Here is a 22,151-nt window from a genome sequence, read left to right as displayed (position 1 = left end):
CGGGCTGTAGCTAAATTAACTGATTGTTAAAGTCACATTCCTATCCGTAAAATAGGAACTGTCTTTATTCCTTTGACTATATGTAGACCATTTATTCACTGTCTGTATCACTGTTGGCCTTGACTAGAGAATGAAAGGTATAGAAGTGGATTGTTTTTATTAGAACCTTCTTCAAATCTAAGAAGACGTTGACATTACTAAGTGAAACAAGGACTACGGATTTGTGTACTCATTTGGCTGTTGATAAGGATATTTGAGAGTTAGCTGCTCAGTTTTATAAATACATTCAAGAATTTGTTTTATATATATTTAGAATACTGGAATACATACACTTTTAAGCATTTAGTAGCATCTACTTAGAGATAGTCCACTTAAGAGAAATCACCTACTGAACTCAGAGGCATAGTTTGGAAGATAAGCTATCTTTAATTCATGAATTCAGTAGTTGGACAAGCTTTTTTGTATATTTAGTATAAATTAATAAGATTTTTGTGCATCTGCAACTGCTATTGTCTACTTTACTTGGATTGAGAATTGCAGGGAGAGAATAAGAACTAATCCTAAGGTTTGGAAGTGAGAAGCTTAACTCTTAGTGCTTTTTCTTTTCCTTTCTAAAGTAAGAAGAGAAAGTGATGTTTCCATATAAGTGTGAAATGACCTTGCTGGTTTGGGTAACTTTTTTCCCCTAAATATTAATTTTTAAATCTTCAGTGATTATTTCAGTATTTCACTTTTGTCTGATCCATAGCATCCTGGACCAGTCAACCTAAATGTTGCCTTTAAAGAATGGCAAGAAAAAGGATAACTATTTCTGTCTATATATTTTTAGCCAGAGAACTAATACCCAAAGAGTAAACATTGGAAGATGCAAATCTTGGTTTTCTTTAACTTTTGCTTCTTTCCTAATTCACTTTCTTCCCAGAAAATAAAAAAAGTAACAGTATTAAATAATTTATTTTCATTTCTATATCTTATAGAAAATTGAGAAACTTTAAATAAAAAAGATAAATATTATAATTTTACTATCCAGAGATAAAAATCTCTTTTAATATTACATTATATATCATTCTAGATGTATTATATTTAAATAGAATCATACTGCATATAATGTGTTTTTCATGTAATACTTTATTGTAAAATATCTTTCCATTTCAACATGTATACTTGGACCACATTTTTAGTGACTTCAACATAACAGAATTGTGTTTTAGGCGGGTTGTATTTACTCATTCCCCATTGTAAGCAGTCTTTCTTTAGATATCCTTGTGTTTTGGGTAGCTCCTTATTTCATTAGTATAAAGCCCTAGAAGTAGGTTTGCTGTGTCAAAGGGCACTGTTTCAAAGCTTTAGATATATACTATCAAATTGTCCTCCAGAGGTAGGAATAATTTACTTTATCACCAGTAGAGTCCAAATCTGTGCATTGAGATCCTTTTAATAACTTTTTCTTTATCTATTTTGTGTTTCCCCAAATGAATATGATTAATTTTGTCTAGCCACAGTATTGCATTTTCATAGGTTCTTAATTAAGCATAGGTATGCTATTTTAATGATACTGAGGAGTCCAACAGGCAACAGTGAATTAATGCTTTCTGTCCTTGTCTCTTTTGTTAGATGGAGTCCATTGCCTCACCTGTGCAATGATGCTTCTTAACACAGATCTCCATGGCCATGTAAGTGTAGGTGTGTGAAGAGCTGTCTTACAGAGCTCCAAAATATTTTGGGCTTATCTTTGCTTCTGTGTTCATACGTGTTTATCCTCTGCCTCCCTTTACCTCATTCTCTACATGGCAGGTAGGTAAGCATAAACCTTTGGAAAAAGAAATAACTTATTCTACATGCTAGCACTGAACACAATTTTAAGTGAATTCTGTACGCCTATACGTCTGGAGTTGTTCTAGCTGTAATGTGTGTTCTGTATCTTCTTTCTCCACTAGATGGCAGAGACAGAGCTTTTATTTATGTTTTTTGTTTTTGTTTTGTTTTTTGGTTAGCTACTAGGGTTGATATAGAATAGTGGAAAGAGGATATAAGTTAGCTCTGAAAGTGTCGACTATGTTTTCACTAAATATAGTAGTAAGTCTTAAAACTCAGACTTTTTTACACTCCTCAACTTACCTGGTCTTTTGCTAGTTGAAATATCAAGGTAATCTACCGTCTCATCTTCTATTTAAAGTATAGGATGAACTTACAGAATTTAGAATTGTATGTAAACTTTCACCTTTCATAGAAGTGGAATTTTAGCATTTACTTGAACTGTTCATATTAGAGAAAATAAGAATGTTTTAGTTAAATATAGATCAACATGTACTTAGCACAAAAATTATTTCATAGTCCCAGGTCCATTTATTTTGAAGAGAAAATCATGTTTCTTATAATTAAAGAGTCTACATCATCCCTTGATTTGCTGTATGATTTATCTTACAATTAAGAAACCACATTAAAAGAACTAAAACTTAGATATTGGTCCTAATTTGTTCTACTATTCCAAAAGGTCCCACCTTATTTTAAACATGGTGCTCCTCTTTAAGAGAGGCAAAATGGAGCTGTATGGGGTCATTAAGATGGACTGAGGGGGGAAGAATGGTTCTACTGTCAAGAAAGTGAAGGAGAAGATACAGTGATAGAATCATAATTTCAACATCGTCTTCACAAATCTCACAATACTCAACTAGGAAATTCCTTCTTCAGTTTGCAGGAGGTGAATTTAGAGCACGTTAGTGACTTGTAGGCATATGTAACTTGTGTCCTGAGATTATATAGGCTGAAAATGTAGATGTTCTCAGGGGACATTTGTGGATAATACGTCTTGTGGAAATGAAGGTACTGGGATTCCCACAGTGTGAGCCTTGAAATGAGTGTTAGAGTCTAATGTTCATTCAACTTGATATGGGGATGACCAATCAGTGTACTGTCCTAACCTCTGTTTTCCTGTTAACAGTGAAGCACATTTTCATTGCTTTCTTCTCTGTTCATCTTGTGATAACAGCTGCAACTCTGTCCCCTTCTTTTCCTCCCACTCAATTTCTTAACCTAACTATCAGCTGAAGGAAACACTTTTGATTATGCTTGTCCACATATAAACATTAATCCAAGCCAGTGCGTCCCAGCACAAGGAATCATCTTCACATTGGATATCTTGAGGTCCCATCCACATATGATAGTTGTGCATTTACTCTCTTTTGACTGAGAAAATGTGTAATAATGAAAAAAAGAATCCAGTAACAGTTCGATTCTTATTTAAAGGTTGGGGATGTCATAGAACTTCTATGGAGGTTGCTAGATTTGTGGGGATTTATTTCTATTAAAAGCTGGATTGCTTTTTAAAAAGCTAATATTGCTTTAATAATACTTTCAAATAAACATGTGTCTTATTAATCACAATAATTTGAAGCATAGCAGTAAATAAAGGTGTGAGGTTTGTTATTTATTCAGATAACTCCGCATGCTTGATGTCCAAACAAGCCATGGGCACCCCAGGGCCTCTTGTACACAGGTTCAGAACCACAGATCTTGGATTTGCTTTTGTCTTCCACATTTGAGGAATTAAAAGGAGATTAAATGATGCACTTCTTTTTGGCAACTAGGATATAAGAGACAGTTTATATAAATGAACAGTTTAATATTATCTTGATTTATGCCAATCGTACGTAATAACAACTGGCTATAGTGGCAGAATTACATATGAGGGAGAAAATTATGAATGCAAGTAAATCTCTCTGTATCGCCTTCAAAATCATGTTTTTAGTGATTATTAGTTCTCAGGTTTGTTTTTAAAAATGTGTGCTACATACTTCGGATTGTCTGTCGTTTAAGTTTTGTATATTAGACTTTTTTTATTATATACAATGCATGCTGTTACAAGTCTGTTGAAAATATAGTAGCTATCACAAAAACTAACTGTGTGAAAATGTGTTTCTCTTCTTTTCCTCCTCTGGATACATTTTAAAAATAAATTTTCCTTCTAGGTGGTAAGTTTTTAATTCATAATTCTGGATATAACTTCTCTTGCATTATGATTGCCTGAATTATGTTACAGTGTCTGACTTATTGAAAGTGAATCATTCATGAAGAGTATACAGTGAATTATTTCTAACATCTTCCCCTTTTCACCTTCTCCTTATGCTGTACTGCCTAGGTCATCACCTCTCATTACTTAGTCCAAAGCTGGAGTAATCCTCTTGGGAAATGAACCAATAAACCACTTCCCTTTTCTTCCCTACCATTGTGTCATAATAACAGTACAACAGCATGACCTTTCTAAGAAGTGCTGAGACAAGCTCATCCCATCCTCATGCTTTCAGTGGGGGAGGTATAACCTGGGAGGTTCACTTCTTACAGCTGTTCTTTGTGAATCTGCCTGTGCTTAGGAATGATGTGTTGAAAATGTACTGGAATGGGCCTTTGTTCTTCCTGCTAATCTTAGTAATAGGATGGTAGAAGGTATACTAATACAGTGAGTCTAATACAGTGTCATATGTTGGAATGTCTTTCTAGCTTCCTTTTTTCTAATTTATTCTGTCATTAAAGAAACACTTGTAGCATGTACACTCCATTCCAAGTTCCCTGCCATCTGGGTAAGGATCATAGGCCATATCTCACTCTGGTAGTGCTGGTGAGGCTAACCTCCCTTAGGTTAACTGCAGACGTGGTGGTAGGTAACTGAGGTACTGTGGTGGAAAAGCACCGGGGGTCTCTTAATTACACACCCTTCACTAAGTGGGCTCAGATGTTATGGTCATTTCACTGGAGCTAAGAATGGTGATTCCCTTCTGAACCTACCTTTAAAAATATAAATGATTTATCATTATTTTAGCAATAGTATGGACTTGCTTTTACTTTTCTGCAAGTGGTTTACTCACTTAGATTAAATAAGTATTTTATAATTGTGGTCACGTTTGCTAAGTAATCTCTTATTTTTAAAATGCCTCTTCATATCTGAAATCTATATGTAAATTAGACTTTTGCACATACAGATCAATATCTATCAAAACAAACTGTAAGGCTTATTTTTCTCTTGCTATGTTGGAACTAAGGTGTATTGAATATTGTAACTATCAACGAGGAAAGAGTTGAAACTTTTTTTTAAAGCCTTGTATTTTATTGGAAATGGCATGAATAAAATGATTTATCATTTTAGAATAAACTCAAACCTTTTCCTTTTCTGGACTTATCTTCAGATGTGCTCTGTTAACTAAAAGTAGCTCTCTTGTACTTCAGTCATAGTTGAGCTTCAGCCTCCTGAATCTGAGGCTGAGGCTGAAGACAGGTAGCAGGGACAAGACAGTAGTCAGGAGCTTCTTAGCAGGACTGGATCCTGAGATGGGAGGAAATTTTAGAAATAGAACTGAGTTGCAGCAGAGACTGGGGTGGATAGGGGCACAGTAGTTGGCCAGTGTCACAGCTAAAAGTTGGAAGAGATCCACAGGATGGTGCTGCCCAGGTCAGGCCATGGTCAGAGGCAGTAGCCAGGGCATTATTTTAAGTCAAGATTTTGTGACGGAATCTACCCTTTAACACTGAGGCCTGGGATTTTTAGCAGCAGTTATATCTGAGGTGTGTCTCCGCTTTCTAGCATTGACAGAGCCAGCCCACCCTGTGCATGGGGTGTAGCGAGTAGGGTGTGGTTTCTCTGGAGTGGTGGCTTCCTGTCTCGGGCTGGGCATCCTGCAGATGCTCTATCCTTGGGATACTTGGCGTGCATCATCTTCAGTAGTCTGGCTTTGTTGTATGAGGCAGGACCTTACTGGCTCTTTTTGGTGTTGGGTTATAGGTTGGATAAGGGGTAAAACCAAGGCAAGTATACCATACTGGTAGGGGGAAGAAAGAAGTCAAGGAATAAAGTGTAGGTTTTGTAACAGAATAATGTTAAGAAGGTGTGTGTAGTGTGTAGTTCAGTTTGAGATAGGTCATAGGAATTCATTATTTTTCAATCTGTAAACTACATTGATAATTGTGAGTTTCTAATTCATAGATTGGCTCTCTAGGATGCTAGAATTTTGAATGGTGGGTAAAATATTTGGTTTATTATCAGAAGTGGAAAATGACTGTTGTAAGAATTGTGATTAAAGACCTGTAATGCTTTTACTTTTCATATTGTGCTACCTTATATTTCCACCCTTAAAAGCAGCACAGATCTCCATGAGGTTGCTAGGTAGTTATCTAATAACTCAGGGACTCTCTGTGGGTTTCTGCAGCCGTCTTCATTGTAACTGGCATCCGCTGTGAGTGCGTTTTGCCTCTGCCGTCCCTCCCTCCTGCAGAGCTGTCTTCTCTGTGGACCCCTCTTCGTGTCCATGCTACTGCATTTCCTCAGTGTCCTCTTCCAGGAGAGCCAGCCCTGGCTCTGAATTCTTTTTCTATCTGATTTCCAGCCGTGGGTGGTGTTTATTTCCATAAGCCTCCTTCCCTTGGAGTCCTCTTTTCCACCTCCCTGGTGCGGAGTCTTTCTTTCACCTCGTGGGGGCTCCCCAGCCACAGTGACTCCACCAGACTCTCATCACTGTCAAATTGGCAGCTGCCGAGATTTTAATAGGAATCCTTATTTAAGCATGTCAGAATTAATCATGCACTGGTGGATTTTCTTGGCTTCCATGACTCCTCAAAATGAAAGCCTTCCTTTACTTTTTTTTCTTTCCTCCATTCCTTTCTCCCTGCCCTTACCCCCTTCTCTTTCTTTTTTCACTTTTTTTTTGTAGTTTTACTTTTTTTAGAATCAGTTCATACTTATAAAATACAAGCTATAAAAGGATAGCTTTTATCAGTTGAGTCAGTGGGGCTCATTTAGGGGCCTCGGATTATCTCATTGATACATTATTCAACCACTTCATCCCTTCTCTTTCTTACCATTATGAGCTTTTCACATTTGCACTGCTCATTCGTAGATGGTGATAAAGGAAAGCAGATGAAACTCTGTTAAGTCAGGTTTTGCTCTTTCTTCCTGCAAATAGTTTGGGGAGGGAGGGGGAAATGAGGATGAGGAAGGTGACTGAAACCTCTGACCTCTAATCCCATTATTTTCTTTAATGCCTGTCTAGACAATCAAGTTAGAAGTAGAGGTTAGTTAGTCTTTGTAATTTGATAATGAGGGCAGTCTTTTTCTTTATTTTCTCAAATTTTAGAGAAACTACTTTCTATGAAGCAATGATAGAAGATGCTACTAAATACTTCTCAGTGTTCTCAGGATTCCTTTATACTCTTAAAATATTTCGAGGACCACCAAAAAGCTTTTACTTATATCTGATTTACCATATTAGAAACTAAAATGGATAATTTAAACATTTTATTAAATCATTTAAAATAGTATTAATAAACCAATTAAATGAATAACATGCTTTTTTATGAACAATAATTATTCTTAAACAAAATTTAGTGAAAATAATAGCATTTAAAATTTTTTGCCAATCTCTTTCATATTTGGTTTAATAGTAGACTGCTAGATTCTCTGCTTCTGCATTTTGTCTTTTGCAGTACATCACAAGTCATGTAGCTTCTAGAAAACTCCACTGTAACTTGTGAGAGACTGAAAAACGTTTTTATTATTATTATGAAAATAGGTTTGACCTCCTGGACACCCTGAACAGGATCCCTGAACCACACTTTGAGAAACACTGTCTTGCAACATTATTTTCAGTTGCCATATATCTTTTTCTTCTTTATGCCATTTCTGGCTCCTTTTTCAATGGCAGTGTGTTACACAAGTGGTAGGAAAAATCCCAGTAATATTTCAAATATATCTAAAAGTTGAACTTTTAACACTTACATTAGCCTTGTGTTTGGGGTTTATGAAAGAATACTTTAAATATTATAGCTATAGTTTCTTGGTTTGGAAATTTACAAAGGATCCTGCTTTGCCAACTAATCATGTATAATTTAAAAAATGGACACCTGAGGGCAGCAGAACACAATTAAGCTTATTTGATAGCGATTCATACAAAGCAAAAGCAAAATAGGAGCTTTTAGCAGAGCTCCAGAAGTGAAGTAATTACCAGATCAGTAGTATGCTTTTTCAGCGCTTACTGTAACATGTTGCAGGAGGTGGAGTTGTCATGTGGGAGGGTATGCCTGCTGTGTTTTAATATTTCAAGATTTATGAAGCCAGATTTTACCAATGGATCATGAGAGCTTTTAGTTTCTCTGAAAGCATGTTTTCCATAAAGTTTCCAGACTTTACGCTATTAAAAATGAAACATTTTAGGATTATTTTGCTAATTCTTCAACCTTTCCATCAGAGTATATGCTGTGGGCTGCTTCCTGGTGAATGTGCAATTGAGATAGCTACCCTATCAGCAGCTTCCCCTTAGGGCTGAGTGTGGGTCATGTCTTGGCTGGAGCTTGGTAGAAGGTTCCATTCTCCTAGTTGTCAGGGAAGCATGCTCAAAGCAAAGGCTTGGTCACACTTATGCTCAGCTTTAGATTATAGTTTGTATGGTGTCTAAGTGACATTGTTAAGAATGAAACTCTTCTTCTTAACTTTCCTTCTTTGCTGTCAGTTACCACTGAAGTTGGGAGTTGATTATCTGCTGGGGTGGGAAAAAATGCCACAACTGTAACAAAGGGAAAACCTGAAATTAAGGCACAGAATACATCAGGCCGCCTAATCTGCTTGCATGCCCACTCGTGGTTGTCCTCAGTACCAGTGCCGCTCCTTTTCCTTTTCTCATAGACTGAGCCGGCAAAGTGTGACCCACAAGCATGGTCGCGCTGATTTTCCCAACTTTTATTGGAACACGGCCACACACATTTGCAAACTAAAATGACGATGTTCAGTAGTCACAGGGACCTTATGGCCTGTGAAGCCTAAAATAGTTCTTATCTGGTCCTTTACAGAAGTTTACAGAACTTGTCTCTTCCAGATTCTTGCCCCTTAGTGTATGAAACCTTCTGCTCCCTCCCCCAAACGTAGTAGAGTTATGTTGAGGATGATCTTTTTACCTAACGTTCTAAATGTGAAATGTGTCCGAGTTGCGTTTTTCAGACATGATAAATTCATCAAAGAATTTCTCTCTAAAAGGAAACAAATGGATAAAACAACTCCTTCTTTTGTAAGAAAATATATTTGTAAATGGCAGTATAATGATGTTGGGAGAATAGCCTTAAATTTGTTTGGGAATGTGAACCCCCAGTTTTGTTTTTTTTTTTTACTTTTTGATTAATATTTTGTCTCATTAATAATGGTACCTTAATTGGCTAAGTAGTCAAGATTTGGGCCTACCTGGTATTTTGGGATTTCAAATAGAATTCTTTTTGTGGCTTTTCCATTTTAGATTTGGTTAAAAATGCCTCCTGATTTTAAAGATAATGATCTACAGATTTATACTTATTGAGCATCTCAGATTTGATTGGAAATGTTACATTGATTTCAAAGGATAATTTTTGTGCCTCTCAGTGCATAAGGAGGCCTTTTCAAATCTCTATGCTTTATTCATTTAATGGGAAGGAATTCAGAATATAAGAAGGTTCTATGAAAACGCTGCCTTGGCATGCAACTGCCAGCATTTGTTTCAGAGCAGGCCTACTATTTTCCAAAGTCATGAATCAATTTCAAAAGAAAACAGAATAGGAAGAAGAGGATAGAACCATGATACTGTGTCTTTGATACCTATGAATTGTTGAGATACAAAGTCAGTGATTAAAGTTCACTTTGTTCAGTGGACAGTATTTGTTTGAATAATAGTCTTTCAAATTAATTGATGCAATTTGGTATAACAAGGAGAAAAAAAAAAATCCAGGTCTCATAAGGACTGTTTCTTGATGATAAAGACTTCATTTTACTCTTATTCCCTGATAAAAATGGAATAAAAACTTGGGGAGTGTTTAAACACTGATGTCAGTAACATGCAAAATGGACTGACCTGACCCTTTGCTTTTGCTCCTAAACCTAGAAGAATTACCAGTGAGTCAGAGGAGGACAATAAATGGCAGATTTAAAGAGCCTCAACTAACCAAGTATTCCAGAAGTTGTTGGGCATCTTTGACCTATAGAAAGCCATGTATTTTGGTTATCTTTATTCCCTGCATTGGTCAGATAAATCAAGGCATATCTTTATTCCCTGCATTGGTCAGACAAATCAAGGCAGAGTGTTCCGGGTGATTGCACCCAGAACACTACCTTACTGTGGAGGACCCAAAGTGTTTGAATTATCTTTTGTTGGTCTGACTTTACATACCTGTTTCCCCCCCCAATTGCTATTTTCCTAATCGCTGTTTCAAAGTTCATGTGAGTCAAATTGATATCTTTATACTAATATAGGCAATGTTTAGTTACTGTGAAAGTATACAAAAGGCAATACCAAACAAGCGAGTAAATGAAATAAAACTGAATTTAGAATGAGTGTGATTTTATAAACTAAAATAACACCAGGGGCTTTATCATTATTTTTAAATGTTGTAAAACATAACAATTGTTAATTAAATGATGAAAGTTTTATTTACACCTTATAATAGAAATTCCTGGTGTCCTAAAGAAGCATTTTTGACTGAGTGATCTTTATACATACTGCTCATGAATCTTCCAAAAGAACTTGGAAAAAACTAGTAGCTTCTCATCCAGTTTAAAGTTGTCATCTAAATATTTTATTGTGTTAAGTAATTAAAACTTAAGAAAAGATAATTTTTGATGTGGATGTTAATTACTGATATTAAAAAGAGTCTTTCATTAGGGTCTAAAGATCACAGTCAGGGAGAAAGATTTCTAAATGACAGTACTTCTGAAAATCCATTCCTCCAAAAAACAGTGAGAACACTAGCAAAAAATGGCCAAAATAAACATTTTCAGAACTCTGGATATTAACCAGAATGCTTGTAACAATCTAAAGACTTTATTGGAGGAAAAAAAATAAAACCCAGCTGAATTGCCATAAGAACAGAAAGCTTTGTGCTCTTTCCACTTATCCTGTTTAACAGTCCCCTCTCCCCAGCTCCAGAGTAATCTTGAAAACCAATAGCCTCACAGTCACAGTAGCTTTGAAAACCAAAAGCCTAGCATCCACTGGAATGGGCAATTTGGAGCTCTCCTCAAAGCCCCATTCCCAGGGAATTGTCATTACGTGTATGTGACATGTCTGGCAGCTCCCTGGAAAATCATCACTTGCATAGCTTGTTTTTCTTTGATCTGACTCTGCGTTCACTCACTGAAAACAGTCTTTTCCCCAGAGTATGTGGCAGTTGTTCAACACTGCTGCTGCCTGGGATGGTGGTAAACAAGAGGCTGACAAACAAGAGGCTGACCAAAAAACTCAAAAGGAAAAGCTGGGAAATAAGATACATAAAGGGGGCTTTGGTAAGCTCTGAATATATTTGGGAATCTGTGTCTACCTGCCCAGGAAAAAACTTGAGAAGACCCTAAGTTCTCACTTCTGCCTGACTTTGAGATTTTGCGCAAGCAGAAAGTGAAGCCTCAGATTTGTGAACCACTTCCTGGAGCCTCAGCACATGCAGAACCCCACGGCACAGGCTGACTACTTCCTGGTTCAGCGTGTTTAGGGAAACTCTGTCCAGTAATAGATTGACTGCTGAGCTAACTGAGCAGAGACTTCAGTGGCCACACACAGCAAAGAACATAGACTTTACAGAATTAGTTCAGGAGAAGCAAGTAAACAGTGACATCAAAAGATGGGGAGGGGAAGGAACCTGATTTACAGAGTGGCTGTATTATGTTATTTAAGATTTCTAGTTTTCAACAAATAATTTTGAGACAAAGAAATAGGAAAGTATGGCCCATACATAGTATGAATAGCAGTCAATAGAAACTGCCTCTAGGAGAAGCCAGGTATTGGACATGAAAGATTAGAAAAATGGATTAAAAGCATCTAACTATGTCTACAAAAGACACACTTTAGATTCAGAGACAAGTAAGTTGAAAGTAAAAGAATGGAAAAAGTACTACTGGGCTAACAGTAATGGAAAGACAGGTGGAGTGGCTCCATTAATATCAACAAAATGTATGTTAAGACCAGAATTGCTAGAGGCAAAGACAGACATTTTATAATGATAAAAGGGTCAGTCCACCAAGAGGATATAACAATTCTAAGGTATAGGCACTTCATAACACAGCCCTGAAATACATGGATAAAAAGCTAACAAATGGAAGGGAGACTATGTACTCAACACCAGAGCACCTACACATATAAACCAAATAGTAACAGAGCTAAAAGGTGAGAGAGTGATTCAGCTGACTCTTGAAACAACGTGGGAGCTGGGGCGCCGACCCCCCCGTGCAGTTGAAAGTCTGCGCGTAATGTTTAACTTCCCCGAAAGTTAACTACTAATAGCCTACTGTTGACCTGAAGCCTTACCAATAATGTAAACAACACATATTTTGTCTGTTGTATGTATTACATACTTTATTCTTACGATAAAGTAAGCTAGAGAAAAGAACATGTTATTAAGAAAATCATAAGGAGGAGAAAATATATTTACTGTACTGTAAGTTTATGAACTTAATGGTATCAGTAAATACAGTACAGCAAATGTATTTTCTCCTCCTTATGTTAAACTTATAATTATCATTAAGCTTATCACCTGTTTATAAGATGAATTCTCTGTCAGTACCTACATCAGTATTGTCTTATGTGGTACAAAATGCTATAGGTGTTACATGTATTAATAATGCCAGACGTCAAAATGAAAAGATAATGTGAAAAAGAAATTCATATTTATTTACAGGTGTAATGATTCATGCATTGATAACAAAGAAGCAGCAATAAGATTGCTTCATGGTAGCCTAGCCTGTACACTAATGAATAAATTGTTATAAAATTTTTATGGCATACAACATTACAGTCATTTATAATATAATATTAGAAACACTGCTACATTAAAAAAAAAAAGCACTTCTCTGTGATGATAGGCTGTGAGCTATGTGGTTTGTCTGAGATTTTTACAAATTGCTGCAAATCTCCAAAAAATTTTCCAGTGTATTTATTGAAAAAAATCCATGTGTAAGTGAACCCATGGAGATCAAACTCATGTTGTTCAAGGGTCAGCTGTATAATACTACTTGGAGACCCCACTCTCACCAATGGATAGATCATCCAACAGAGAATCAAAAAGGAAATAGTGGATTTGAACAACACTATAGATCAATTTGATCTGACAGACATATATAGAATATTCCATTAAACAGCAGCATGATACATATATTTTTAAGCACACATGAAACATTTTCTAGGATCATGTTATGCACAAAACAAGTCTCAGCAAATTGAAGATGATAAAAATTATATCAGGTATCTTTTCAGACCACAAAAGTATGAAACTAGATATTCATTAATAGGAGGAAAGCTGGAAAATTCACAAACACATGGAAATTAAACAACATACTTCTGAGCAACCAGTGGATCAAAGAAGAAATTAAAAAGGAATGAAAAAGTATCTTGAGACAAACAAAAATGGAAGCACAACATACCAAAGTGTATGGGATGAAGCAAAAGCAGTTCTAAGAACAAACTATAGCTATAAGAAAATAGGAATATCTCAAACAATCTAACATTACACCTCAAGGAACTAGAAGAATAAAATAAGCCAGAGTTAGCAGAAGGAAATAAGAGTAGAGCTAAGATAAGAGCAGAAATAAATGAAGTGGAAAATAGGAAAACAATAGAAAAGATTAATAATACTAAGAGTTGGCTTTTTGAAACAAAATTGACAAACCTTTAGCTAGACTAACCAAGACAAAAAGAGGACTCAAATCAGTAAAATTATAAATGAAAGAGGAGACATTACAATAGATAACACAGAAATACAAAGGATCATAAGAGAGCACTGTGAATAATTATATGCCAATAAGTTGGGCAACCTAGAAGAGACATAAATTCTTAGAAACATGTAGCCTATCAAGACTGAATCAAAAATAAATAGGAAACCTGAACAGACCAATAATGTGTAAGGAGATTGAATCAACATCAAAAACCTCTCAATACAGAGAAGCCTAGCACCAGATGGTTTCACTGGTGAATTCAAATATTTAAAGAATAATTAATGCCAGTCCTTCTCAAACTTCCAAAAAATTCAAGAGGAGGAGGGACTCCTTCCAAACTCATTTTACAAGGCCAGCATTACCTTGGTACCAAAACCAGATAAAGACACTACAAGAAAATCACAAGCCACTGATGAATATAAATGCAAAAATTCTCAACAGAATACTAGCAGACTGAATTCAGCAGCACATTATAAGGATCATGCACCATGATCAAGTGCCTCATCCCTATGAGGCAAAAGTGTTTCAGCATACACAAATCAATAATCATTAATAGACTGAAAGGTTAAAAATCATACAGTCATCTCAATAGATACAGAAAAAGCATTTGACAAGATTCATTATCCTTTCATGACAAAAATTCTCAATAAATTGGGTATAGAAATGTACCTCAACATAATAAAGCCCATACATGACAAGCCCACAGCTAACATCATACTCAGTGGTGAAATGTTGAAAGCTTTTCCTCTAAGATCAGGAACAAAGCAAGGGTTTCCATTCTCACCACTCCTATTCAACTCAGTAATGGAAATTCTAGCCAGCGCAGTCAAACAAAGAAAAGAAATAAAAAGCATCCAAATTGGAAAGGAAGAAGTAAAATTATCTCTTTTCTTAAATGATATAATCTTAAAGATAGAAGACTTCACACACAGAAAAAAAAAACTGTTAGAACACAATATACAAAAATCAGTGTGTGTTTCTGTACACTAAGGATGAATTCTCTGGAAAAGAAATAAAACAATCCCAGTCACAATGGCATCAAAAACAATAAAATACTTATGAATAAATTTAACCAAGGAGATGAAAGATCTGTACACTGAAAACTAAAAGCATTGAAGAAAGAAATTGAAGACACGAATGGAAAGATGTCCCATGTTCATGATTGGAAGAATTAATATTGTTAAAATGTCCATACTACGCACAGCCATCTATAGATTCAGTGCAATCTCCATCAAAATTTTAATGGCATTTTTTTTTTTTTTTACAGAAATGAACAAACAACCCTAAAATTTGTATGGAACCTCAAAAGACCCCAAATAGCCAAAACAACAAAGCCATATGCATCACACCTCCCAGATTTCAAATTATACTGCAAAGCTGTACTCAAAACAGTATGGTACGGGCATAAAAACAGACACATAGACCAATTGTACAGAATTAAGATCCCAGAAATGAATCCACACATCTATATAATCAATTAATATTTGAAAAGGTAGCTAAGAATGCTCAGTGGTATAAAGATAGTCTCTTCAGTGAATGGTGTTGGGAAAACTGGATAACCACATGCTAAAGAATGAAACTGGACCCTTATATCACTCAAAAAATTAGCTTGAAATGGATTAAAGACTTGAATGTAAGACCTGAAGCTATAACACTCTTAGAAGAAAACATAGGCAGTAACCTCTTTGACATTGGTCTTGGCAGTGGTTTTTTGACTCTGACTCCAAAAGCAAAAGCAATAAAAACAAATTAATAAATGGGACAACATCAAACTTAAAACCTTCTGCACAGCAAAGGAAATCATCAACAAAAAGAATAGGCAACCTATGGAATGCAAGAAAGTATTTGTAAATTGTTTGTCTGCTAAGTGGTTAATAATCAAAATACATAAGGAACTCATACAACTCACTAACAATAATAATAATCTGATTAAATGGGCAAAGAAACTGAATTTTTCCAAGGACGATATACACATGGCCAACAGGTACATGAAAAGATGCTCATCATTATTAATCATCAGGGAAGTACAAATCAAAACTGCAGTGAGTTATCACCTCACAGTGAGCTATCTCTTCACACCTGTTAGAATGGCTGTTCTCAGAAAGACAACAGTTAACAAGTGCTGGCAAGGATATGGACAAAAGGGAGCCCTTGTATACTTTTGGTGGGAATGTAAGTTGATACAAGCCATATATGGAAAACAGTATGGAGGTTTCTCATAATTAAAATAGAACTACCGTATAATCCAGCAGTCCCAGTTCTGGGTATATAGTCAAAGGAAATGAAAGCACCATCTCTAAAAGATACCCATTCTCCTCTGTTCACTGCAGCGTTATTTACAATACCAAGGCATGAAAACAACTTAAGTGTCCATCTACGGATGAATGGGTAAAGAAAATGTGAGATAGATAGGCAGGTAGGTAAGTAGATAGATAGATATGCACACAATGAAATATTACTCAGCCATAAAATAGAAGGAAATCCTACTGTTTGTGACAACGTGGATGAACCTTGAGGGCGTTATTCTAGTGAAATAAGAGAAAGACAAATATTGTGTGATCTCATTTATATGTGGAATCTAAAAAGAAAATGCACACATATAGAAACAGAGCAAATTGGTGGTTGCCAAGATCAGGATGTGTGGGGGAAATGGGTGAAGGTTGTCAAAGGGTACAAACTTTTCATTTACAAGATGGATTAGTTCTCAGGATCTCATAATGCACAGCATGATGATTACAGTTAACAGCACCGTATTTGGAAGTTGTTAAGATCTTCAGAGTTGTCACCACACACACAAACATGTAAATATATGGAGAGCTGTATGTGTTAATCTTATTGTGGCAATCATTTTGCTGTATGTACATTTTGCTATATGTACATATGCTATATGTACATATGTTAAATCATTATGTTGGACACCTTAAACTTACAGAATGTTATATATCAATTATATCAATAAAGCTGAGAGAAAAGAAAGAAAACGCACTCATAGAAACAGAGAGTAGATTGGTGATTGTCAGGGGCTGAAGGATGGAGGAAATAGGTAAAGGTGGTCAAAGCTTATAAACCTCCAGTTATAAGATGAATGTGTTCTGGAGATGGTGCAGCATGGTGACTACAGTTAACGATACTGTATTGTGTACTCGTAAGTTGCTAAGAGAGTAGATTTTAAAAGTTCTCATCACACACACACACCAAAGGTAACTATGTGAGGTGATAGATGTGTTAACTAACCTTACTGTGATCAATTTGCTATACATGTGTAGAAAAACATCACTTTGGACACCTTAAACTCACACAATGTTACATGTCGGCTATATCTCAGTAAAGCTGGTGGTGGTGGGGGGAAGAATTAAAGGGAGAAATAGACAATTTAACAATAGTTTGAGACTTCAGTACCCCACTTACAATTATCTTTAGAATAACTAGGCAGAAATCAACAAAGCACACTCTGTAGCACACTCCACTCAGCAGCAGCAAAATATGTATTCTTTTCAAGTACACATGGAATATTTTCCAAGATAGAACAAAAAGTAAGTCTCAGTAAGTTGAAAAGGAGTAAAAATATACAAAGTATGTTCACTGAGTACAATGGAATGGAATTATGTCATTAACAGTGAAATTTGTGGAAATTGAACAATACATTCCTAAATAACTATGGGCCAAAGATGAAATTCACAAGGGAAATTAAAAAATACTCTGAGACAAATGAAAATTAAATGCAGCATAAAACGTATGAGATGCAGCTCAAGCATTGCTAAGTGGCATATTTGTTGCTGTAATTGCTTATATTAAAAAAGAAGAATGATCTCAAAGCAATAACCTAAACTTCCAGTATAAGAAACAAAAATAAAGCAACTAAACCCAAAGAAACCAGAAGGAAGGAAATAATTTAGAGAAGAAATAAATAGAGAATAGTAAAACAATAAACATTTTAATGAAACTAGAAGTTTTTTCTTTGAAAGGTCAACAACATTGACAAATGTCTAGCTAGCCTGACCATGGGGAAAAAAAAACGATTTAAATTACTAAAATCAGTAATGAAAGAGGGGACATTACTGTTACCTTACAGAAATAAAAGGATTATAACAGAATACTGTCAGCAATTGTATGTTAACAAGTTAGATTACCCAGGTGAAATGGACAGATTTCTAGAGTGATAAATATTGTTGAAACTGAATCAAGAAGAAATAGAAAATCAAAGTATTTTTCAAAGTGTTCTATGAGGACTGTATTACCCTGATACCAAAACCAGTCAAAACTATCACAAGAAAACTAATATCCCTTATGAATAGCACTTGTGAACATAGACACAAAATCCTTAGAAAAAAAAAAAGGAAACCTAATCTAGCAATATATAAAAAGGACTATACATTATAACCATTTGAGATTTATTACGGGCATACAAGATTGGTTCAACATATGAAAATCAATCTAATCACCTTATTAATGGAATAAAAGAGAAAAGCCACATGATTATCTCAGTAAACACATAAGAAGCATTGCCAAAATCCAACACCATTTCATAACTAAAAAGAAAACATCTAATAAGCCAGGAATAAAAAGGAATTTCTTTAATTCCTGAAAATGAGCTCCATGAAAAACTCATAGCTAACATCATACTTTATGGGAAAGATAGAAAGCTGTCTCCAGATCAGAAACAAGGCAAGAATGTCTGCACTTGCCACTTCTTTGTAATGTATTGAAGATCTTATCCAGGGTAATTAGTCAAGGAAAAAATAAAACATATCAAGATAAGAAAGAAATAAGTCAAATTTTCTCTCTTTGCAGAAGACCTGATCTTTTATACAGAAAATCCTAAGGAATCTACAAAAAAGAAAAAAAAATCCAAAAATGATTAGAATCTAAAAAACACATTCAGCAAGGCTGTAGAATAAAAGTTGAATATACAAAGATCATTTGTATTGCTGATACTAGCAATGACCAATATGAAAATGAAATTCATTTCGTTTACAGTATCAGTCAGAAATACTGAGATACTTAAGAATAAACTTAGCAATATGAGATCAGTACATTGACATTGAAAACTATATAACATTGTTGAAAGAAACCAAATAAGTGGAAAGTAATTTCATGGTCATGGATTGGAAAGCTTAATGTTAAAGTGCCATACTCTCCAAAGTGATCTTCAGGTTGAACACAGTCATTGTCAAAATCCCAGCTGGCTTTTCTCCCCCCCCAGAAATTTGATAAGCTAATACTGAAATTCAATTACAATTCCTATCAAAATCCCAATGACATTTTTTTCAGAAATAGAAAAATTCATCCTAAAATTCATATGGAATCTCAAGGGGCTGTGAATAGCCTAAACAGATTTGAAAACAAAATTGGAGGACTCACACTTCCTGATTTCAAAACATATTACAAGTCTACAGTAATCTAAAGAGTGTGATATTGGCATAAAGACAGGCAATAGACAACTGGAATAGGATACAGAGCCCCCAGATAAACTCTTGCATACATGCTTTAACAGTCTTCAGCAAGGGTGCCAAGACTACTCAATGGGGAAAGGACAGTCTCTTCAACAAATGGTGCTGGGAATAAAGGATATCCACAAGCAAAAAAATGAAGTTGCACCCTTATACCATATAAAAAATTAACTCAAAAGAGATTAAAGACCTAAATACAAGACCTAAAACTACAAAACTCCTAGAAGAAAACATAGAGAAAAAGCTTCATGACATTGGAATTGGCAATGATTTCTTGGATCTGACACCCAGCGCACAGGTAGCAAAATTTAAATTTAAAATAGACAAACTTACAAGCTTTTGTACACCAAAGGACACAATCAACAAAGTGAAGTGACAGCCTACAGAATGGGATAAAATATTTGCCAATCATGTATCTGATGAGGAATTAATATCCAGAATATGTAATGAACTCCTACAACTCTACAACAACAACAAAAAATCAAATAACCCAATTAAAAAGAGGGCAAAGGCTTTGAATTAGACATTTACCTGAAGATATTATACAAATAACCAAGAAGCATATGAAAAGATGCTCAGCTTTCACTAATCATCAGAGAAATGCCAGGCAAAACTACCTCACACCCATTAGGATGGCTACTATTAAAAAAAAAACGAGGTGGCAAATATGTGGAGAAATTGGAACCCTTGTACACTGTTGGTGGGATTGTAACATGGTGCAGCCCTATGGAAAATAGTATGGCGGTTCCTTAAAAAATTAGAAATACCACATGATGCCTCTATCCTATTCCTGGCTATATATCCAAACGATCTGAAAGCAGGATCTCAAGGAGATGTTTGCACACCCATGTGCATAGCAGCACTTACAATAATGCAGAAGTGGAACACCCCAAATGTCTACCAGTGGATGAATTGTTGAACAAAAATGTGGTATATGGGGCTTCCCTGGTGGCGCAGTGGTTGAGAGTCCGCCTGCCGATGCAGCGGACGCGGGTTCGTGCCCTGGTCCGGGAGGATCCCACATGCCATGGAGCGGCTAGGCCCGTGAGCCATGGCCCCTGAGCCTGCACGTCCAAAGCCTGTGCTCCGCAACGGGAGAGGCCACAACAGTGAGAGGCCCACATACGGCAAAAAAAAAAAAAAAAAAAAAAAAAAAAAAAGTGGTATACATACAGTGAAATACTCAGCCTTAAAAAAGGAAGAACTTATGATATATGCTACAACATGGATAAACTTTGAGAACACTATAATTTCACTTCCATGAGTTACCTAAATATTCAGATTCATTCGAACAGAAAGTAGAATGATGGTTACCAGAAGCCTGGGGGAGAGGGAAAAGGTGAATTTTTTTTTTTTGCGGTACGCAGGCCTCTCACTGTTGTGGCCTCTCCCGTTGCGGAGCACAGGCTCCAGACGTACAGGCTCAGCAGCCATGGCTCACGGGCCCAGCCGCTCCGCGGCATGTGGAATCTTCCCAGACCAGGGCACAAACCTGTGTCCCCTGCATCGGCAGGCGGACTCTCAAACACTGCGCCACCAGGGAAGACTGGTGAGTTGTTTTTTAAATGAGTATAGAGTTTAAGGTTTGCAAGATGAAGGAGTTCTGGAAATCTGTTTCACAACAGTATGAATATACATAACCCTACTGAGCTCTGCACATAAAAATCATTAAGGTGCTAAATTGTTCATGTGGTTTTCTGAACCATATCAAAAAGAATGCAGAGGTGTAAATAACTTACTACAAAGGTAAAAGAATCAAGAGAGTATTATACTGGCATCAAACCAAACATCTAGATCAGTGCAATAGAATTATGGGTTCAGAAGTAAACCCTTACATTTACAGTCTTTTGATTTTTGACAAGGATGCCAAGGCCATTCAGTGGAGAAAGAATACATATGGTGCTGGGACAACCATATAGCACATGCAAAAGAATGAAGTTGGATTTGTCTTCCCTACCCTGTACAAAAATTAACGCAAGGGCTTCCCTGGTGGTACAGTGGTTGAGAGTCCGCCTGCCGATGCAGGGGACATGGGTTTGTGCCCCGGTCCGGGAAGATCCCACATTCTGCGGAGCAGCTGGGCCCATGAGCCATGGCCACTGAGCCTGTGCATCCGGAGCCTGTGCTCCGCAACGGGAGAGGCCACAACAGTGAGAGACCCGCGTACCGCAAAAAAAAAAAAAAAAAAATTTAACGCAAAATGGATCAAATATCTAAATGTAAGAGCTAACAGTATAAAATCTCTTAGAAAACATAGGAGTAAATCTTTGTGACTTTGGATTAGACAGAAATTTGTTGCATTTGACACCAAAAGCACAAGCAACAAAAGAAAAAAATAGATAAATTGAATATCATCTAGGTTAAAAACTTTCTCTGCTTCAAAGAACACCATCAAGTGAAAAGACAATTCACATAATAAGAGACAGTATTTGTGAAGTGTGTATATGATAATGAGCTTGTATCCAGAATATATAAAGGACACTTACAACTCAACAATAAAACACAAATAATAAGAAAAGGGCAAAGGATTTGAATACGCATTTCTCCGAAGAATATATACAAATGGCCAATAAGTGCACGAACGGATGCTGAACATCATTAGTCATTAGGGAAATGCAAATCAGAACCACAAGATACCAGTTCACACCCACTAGGTTGGCTAAGATAAAAAGGACAGGTAAGTATTAGTAAGGATGTAGAGAAATTGAAACTCTCATACACTTCTAGTGGGAATGTAAACTGGTGCCATCAGTTTCTCAAATGATTAAGCATAGAGTTACCATATGACCCAGCAATTCTACTCCTGAGTTATATACATAGGAGGAATGAAAACATGTCCACACAAAAACTTGTACACAAATATTTTTAGCTACATTATAATAACCAAAATTTGGAAACAGTCCAAGTATCTACCAACTTCTGAATGGATAAACAAAATTTAGTATATTTATACAATGGAATGTTATTTGGCAATAAAAAAAGTTAAATACTGATTAATGCTA

At 36.0% G+C, this 22,151-nt stretch overlaps 1 protein-coding gene across 7 annotated transcripts in view; it reads left to right on the top strand.

Moving 5' to 3' along the window:
• PSD3 (pleckstrin and Sec7 domain containing 3) overlaps window positions 1-22,151 on the top strand; it is a gene marked incomplete at both ends in the record, with an annotated part of 563,129 nt that overhangs the window by 268,749 nt on the left and 272,229 nt on the right. For 6 of the 7 annotated variants that reach the window (XM_079726463.1, XM_079726462.1, XM_079726467.1 and 3 more), the window contains one exon: window positions 1,615-1,673. In XM_079726463.1, the coding sequence (XP_079582589.1) occupies window positions 1,615-1,673 (59 nt within the window). Of the gene's footprint in view, window positions 1-1,614; window positions 1,677-22,151 lie in introns of all 7 variants that reach the window. The other variant, XM_079726466.1, reaches the window with a different exon arrangement.

The sequence above is a fragment of the Hyperoodon ampullatus genome (assembly GCF_949752795.1).
Source record: "Hyperoodon ampullatus genome assembly, chromosome: 20".
In the NCBI taxonomy this organism is placed as follows: domain Eukaryota; kingdom Metazoa; phylum Chordata; class Mammalia; order Artiodactyla; family Ziphiidae; genus Hyperoodon; species Hyperoodon ampullatus.
Note: the sequence above shows the minus strand (reverse complement) of the source record. Positions and strands in the feature narration are given on the sequence as shown.